The following is a 6,432-nucleotide window of genomic DNA, read 5'->3' on the forward strand; positions in this document are numbered from 1 at the left end:
AAATGTTTGCAGATCTGTCTACCTGCCAGCTTGCATCATATCTGTGTGTCTGTCTTTTTTGTATATATTTCATCTCTCTCTTTCTCTATCACTTTCGCCGCCAGATCTCCCTTCTTTGTGACACCCACACTTCCTTGTCGAGGCGGGACCCCAACATAGGACCTCGACAGATTCCGGGCTAGAATTAGACTCTGGCGGGGTCTCGACAGTTCCAGCCACAGGCACCAAGGCTGCAGTGCTTGTAGCCCTTGCAGTCCAAGTCCTGTGGCACACGTGCTGTGTTGAGCTCAGGCCGGGCAGGCAGTCCTCAGGGCAAATGCCCTGCTTCACTGAGACCCTGGGGAGGCACTTTCAGAAGCAAGCATGACAGCAGCACTTCCTGTGGAAGGGACACTGGCTGTCATCTACATGTTGGTCAGATACCGTGAGGAGGCAGCCCCCACCCCCCTGGTTTCTCTCCCTTCCTTCAGCCTGAAGCAGCAAGTGTCTGGCTCCTCAAAGTCAGGAGAGCCACCAGGAGGAGGAGGCTCTGGGCCTTTATGTTTCTGCTGTGAGCACCTAGTAAGATCAGGGGCCTAAGGGGTTCCAAATTAACACCTGAAGCCCCAGGGAAGCTAGAGCAGCTGAGTCAGGAGAGGAAAAAGAGGGGATGCACAGAATGGCATCTTCGTTCTTTTTTCTGATGTTCTTCTAGCATACTAGTATTGATGGATTTATCTTCAAGCTCACTAATCCAGGTTTTTATTGCTTTGAATCCACTCCTTTGCCCTTTCAATGTATTGCCCATTTCTGAAATCTTAGTATTAATCTTCTGGATTTCTATTTGCAGGTTTTGTATCATTTCAAAATTTGCATTTATTTTGTCTGCTTGTTCTTGTAGTGTTTTCCTGAATTTGTCTAAACTTTTTCTGTGATCCCTTGCTTTCTAGATCTTTGAAGATACCTAAGTATCATTCTTTGATTTCTTTTTCAGTGACTTCCATTACCTTTTCTTCCTCAGAAATGTTTTCCAGCTCTGCATCTTGGTCATTTGTTTAAGCCATTCTCTCTTATTTCGTCATGTGAGCTAAACCTGTCTGTTTTCTCTGGAACATTGCGGTGTTTTTGTATTTGTATTTAATTGATGTCTCTATGTCAATGTGTTCTTAGGCTCTCACCAACTATCTCCTATGGACATAATTAGAAAATGGAAGCATGTACACATTTCTTCATTTGCCTTTCATGCACCTCAGTTTAGGGTGGGTGTGCTTGGTGTTGACTGGTGTCTCTCATTGATCAGGTAGTATAGGAGCTGGTATGGGCTCTTGTCCAGTGGGTGGAGCTTCAGAGTTGTGGCTGGGTGGTATGGGCACAGTTTCTATGTCCTGTTGGGTGGGAAGAGAAGAATGCACACACCCCTGTGCCAACACACACACAAGAAAACAAAACAAAATAAATAAGCAACTAACAATGAAAAAAGAAAATTATACAGGAGAAAAAAAAGAAGTAAAAACAGACAGAAACCAGAGAAATGTAACAGCAAAAAAGAGAAAAGAGGGACAGGAAAATGGAGCTATAGAAGAGAAAAATAAGACAGAAAAGAAAATGAAGAAAATAATCATTAAAAAAAACTATATACCTCTTAAAAAACCAGGAAGTGGAAAGATGAAAAGAGGGAGTAGTAAAGAAAGAGCAAAAGGGGTAAAAAAGAATAGGGGAAACAAGAAACAGAAGAAAAGAAGGAAAAACAAAAGCAGAGATAGAAAGGATAAAATTCATGGGAACGGAAAGAGAAGAAGAAGAGAGAATATACAAATAAAAACAGCCAAACAACAGGAAAAAAAATAAAAACAAAAGCAGTGTAGCAGTTGGACCCTGAGAGGAGAAAACTCTGGCAGCAGAGGCTCCTACCAGCCAAGGAGCTCACACAGTGGGTGGAGGAAGGATGTGACAGGAGAGTTCCCGGTCCTAGATGGAACTCCTATGTACCTAGGTGTTGTCTATGTTCTGGGTACTCACTCCAGAAGTAGTTCCTGGAGGCTCTTGATGGAGCTGGTTTCAGTGTCTGGTAGGACCAGAAGGCATCTGGGAGCAGGGTGGCTATTTACGAGGATTTCTGCTAGCTTGTCTACTGGCTCTGTGGGTTCTCTAGGTCTGGAGTCAAGCCCACCTGAATCCAGGCACCAAAGTGGCACGCACAGCTGGCCCCACCTCACACTGGCATGGTTCACAACCACATGGTTCCAAACTCCAGAATAGCAGGGTCTGTACTGGGGGTAGATGAGGATGATAGCTGGCCACATCTCTGGTCACCAAGGCAGCCTGGGGAAAAAGAAGGAATCACACTTTTCCTATCACCTGTGTGACTCTTCTCTGCCAGGCTACCTTCTGTTACTAAAACTGCTCACAAAAGTTCAAGATGGTCACAAAGCTTCTGTTCACCAGTCAGTCTACCTTTCTCGCCATCCCTGCTCAGCTTCTTCTCCCAGCAAGCACTTAATCCACTTCTCTTACGTTTCCTCTGAAGTTCCAGGATTTTCATCTGCATCTTTCTGAAGGTTTATAAAAACCAATACAGATTTTCTTTTGATTTTTGCCTCACTTACTAAAGTACTAAAAAACACTAAAATGCAAAATTGTCTTTTGTAAACACCCTTTCAACACCATGATGCTATGTGCTTTCAAACCAATGAAACTGGCCATCTAGGCTATAATTTTTTCAAATAATTAATCATATACAGATTTAACTTCATACTCACATGACCAGTGTTCTCTCTGCTTAATGTTTTAGATAAATGGTGGACAGATGGCAAGCGGGCAGTGATATGATTTTGCAATTAGACTATGAAAGAAGACATATGAGAAAACAATGGGAGGCAAAATATTTACCAAAGGTTAATTACCATTTTCCTGGTGCATTTAAATTCACACATGGGAGGAAATAGACATCTTTAAAACAAGTACAGGCTTTTAATTTCCCTTATTTACCTTGAATTTGGGCAATGTTTTTCTTAAGCCCTGTTTTAGACTCAAAGGCCTAGCAGGCAATGATTGGGGGAAACCCAAGCTGAAGTCACCACTGCTTTATGTTTATAGAGTGCTTATAGTTGACAGGGCGTTTCCCAGAGTCACTGAGTCCTCACAGCTCACCTGTGAGGTGGGTGGGACTGCTTTATCATTAAAGAGTTGCAACTGAGACTTGTTAAGTGCTGTGGAGTTGGTTCCGACTCATAGTGACTCTGTATAGGGCTTCTGAAGAGCAGCTGGTGACCTTGAACCACCAACCCTGAAGTTCAAACCAATCTTGCAGTTCAGCGCATTCACCCACAGCACCAGACCAGGACCCCAAACCTAAGACCTGGAGGGGCAGAATTAGAACAGGAGTCCAGACCCTTGGGCATTCTGGTCAGACCAACATGCTCCCTTTGGTAGAGGGGCAAGGAATGAGGTATCATCACACCCAAGAATCGACTTTGGTAGTTTCTGGGAGGATTTTACTGTCCTTTCTACTCATAATCCAAACCAAAACCAAAACTAAACACACTGCCATCGAGTTGATTCCAACTCATAGTAACATTATGGAGTACAGAGTAGAACTGCTCATAAGGATTTCTGAGACTGTAAATCTTTAAGGAAGCAGACAGCTACATTTTCTCCCACAGAGCTGCTGGGGGTGGGGGGGTCACCTTGCAGTTAACTGCCCAACACTTAACCCACAGCACCACCAGGCCTCCTTACTCATAATCTAAGTACCTTCCAAATAGAGTGTTTAGTATTCTCCAGTTGGAGAAATAAATACTTTATTCTCACAGGCACTTGGTGGGGAGGGAGCTGCATAGCCGATGCAAATGTGCTAACACTGGTGTGTGTGTTGGTGGGGGCACCTGGTAGAGTCCATTCTGACTCATAGTGACCCTGTATGGGGTTTACCAGGCTGTAAATCTTTACAGGAACAGAAAGCCTCACCTTTTTCCAGCAGAGCAGCTCGTAGGTTCAAACTGGTGACCTGGTGGTTAGAAGCCCAACTTGTAACTCACTATACCACCAGAGCTCTTCGTGATAACACTGGGACATTTCAAATGGGAGAAATTACAGAAAGGAGTTGCGTTCAGCAAATGGTAAGGGGTCATTCTCTACCCCATCCCACTGGTCTCATTCAAAAACTATGACTGGGGTCAACCAGCCTCCTTTAACCCTCAGTGTTGACCTCAGTCAAATCCTCTACAACTGGAATTTTAATTTGGTCTACATTTAAGGCAGCATTTAGAAGGTTCATCCTACAGGATTCCTCTTAACAGAGTGTACTAAGGCAACTTCCTGATGCATTTGAACAGAATCACATGAGACTCCACCATACTCATATAACCTGTGTGTTTAGGACAAATTGGAAAATAGATTCTCTGTGTTTTCTGAAATGACTTGAATTTCAAGCCAAGTCCAATGTTTTCTGGTCTCCCTAGGAGATTTCAAGGGCTGGAGGGAGAATAATCCATCAAGATCTTTTCTCTGGTATCACCCGGAGAGTAGTAGCAGGAACATAAGGGTCATTATGAAGGATATAAACGTTATTTATTTTCTCTATTGCCAGTGAAAGCAAAATAAGATCAGACCCTTTTTCCTCTGAAACTGTTTATCCTAAGAACATAGTTGGCCATATGCTTTACCTGTATGTGTTTATTTTTCACAGCCAGAGTCCATGGCATCCTCCCCTCAGTTCAATGATCCTCACCTGTACCTGTGGAACGTGACCGGCAACAGACTGTTACACCGAGTGGAAGGGGTAAAGCTGAGAACGCGGCCAGCTCAATGCACAGATTTTGTTACCATCAAAAAACAACTCGAGATGTTGTCAAGGATGAAAGTCACCCACTATAGGCTTGCTCTGGACTGGCCCTCCATCCTTCCCACTGGCAATGTGTCCACGGTTAACCGGCTAGCACTGAGGTACTACAGGTGTGTGGTCAGTGAAGGGCTGAAAGCCAATATCTCCTCCATGGTCACGTTGTACTATCCCACCCATGCCCGTCTGGGCCTCCCCACAGCTCTGCTGCACAGCGGAGGATGGCTGAACCCATCCACTGCCACGGCTTTCCAGGACTATGCAGGGTTGTGTTTCCGCGAGTTGGGGGACTTGGTGAAGCTCTGGATCACCATTAACGAGCCTAACCGCTTGAGTGACATCTACAACCTCACTAGTAACGACACTTACAGAGCAGCTCACAACCTGCTGATCGCCCATGCCCTGGTCTGGCACCTCTATGATCGTCAGTACAGGCCGTCGCAGCGCGGGGCCGTGTCACTGTCTCTGCATTCGGACTGGGCAGAACCGGCCAACCCTTTCGCTGATTCTCACCACAAGGCGGCAGAAAGGTTCCTCCAGTTCGAAATCGCCTGGTTCGCGGAGCCAATCTTCAAGACCGGGGACTACCCTTTGGCCATGAGGGAGTACATCGCCTCCAAAAACAAGCAAGGACTCTCCAGCTCCATGCTGCCTTACTTCACCGAGGAGGAGAGGAGGCTGGTCAAGGGCGCAGCCGACTTCTACGCCCTGAACCACTTCACCACCAGGTTCGTGATGCACGAACGCCAAAACGGCAGCCGCTACGATTCGGACCGGGACGTCCAGTTTCTGCAGGACATCACCTGCCTGAGCTCGCCCACTCGCCTGGCTGTCATGCCCTGGGGAGCGCGAAAGGTGCTGCGGTGGATCCAGAAGAACTACGGAGACCTGGATGTCTACATCACGGCCAATGGCATCGATGACCTCTCTCTGGAAAACGATGAACTCCGGATATACTATTTAGAGAAATACCTTCAAGAGGCTTTGAAAGGTGAGGCCATTTCAGACACAGTAAAGTGTATTTTTCTCAGGTAAAATGGACAGAAGAACAAGAGGGCGAAAGTTTGTTAGCGACAGAATAAGGTTTGTTGTACCCCAAAGTCTGTCCATTGGATTTTGTCCTGGAAACTAGGTTTACTATCGGATTTTAATAATTATTTTCTTTGATCATAGTAACACAAGCTCATTATGGAAGATTTGGCAAATATAGATTAGTATTTTTTAAACATAAAAAATCAGCTGACATTTCACTCCCCCAAATAAACAGTCAATATTTGGATTACTTACCTCCAGTGTGCTTGCTGGATGTTTTAAATACAGCTGAGCTTTATAAAAAATATATATCCAACTTTTTTTTTCTTTCCAGTGTTACTAATTCACTTTATAAATCAAGTGTTCATGTAATTAAGTATTCCTTATAAACACCTTGGTGGTGGTGGTGGTTATGTGCCATGGAGTTGGTTCCGACTCATAGCGACCCTGTACTGCGTTTCCCAGGCTGTAATCTTTACGGGAGCAGAAAGCCTCATCTTTCTCCCGCTAAATATCCTATCATACTCGTGAGTATTTTCTGTGAGTTTATTATGTACTCACCCACGTAACTCACAGTATAG

The 6,432-nt window shown here is 44.9% G+C and overlaps 1 protein-coding gene across 1 annotated transcript in view; it reads left to right on the plus strand.

The window, feature by feature from the left end:
* KLB (klotho beta) overlaps positions 1 to 6,432 on the plus strand; it is a 55,404-nt gene that overhangs the window by 37,900 nt on the left and 11,072 nt on the right. Inside the window, 1 exon segment of the mRNA XM_006873214.1 lies at positions 4,667 to 5,810. Coding sequence (XP_006873276.1) covers positions 4,667 to 5,810 — 1,144 coding nt within the window.

The sequence above is a fragment of the Chrysochloris asiatica genome, unplaced genomic scaffold (assembly GCF_000296735.1).
Source record: "Chrysochloris asiatica unplaced genomic scaffold, ChrAsi1.0 scaffold00230, whole genome shotgun sequence".
Taxonomy (NCBI): domain Eukaryota; kingdom Metazoa; phylum Chordata; class Mammalia; order Afrosoricida; family Chrysochloridae; genus Chrysochloris; species Chrysochloris asiatica.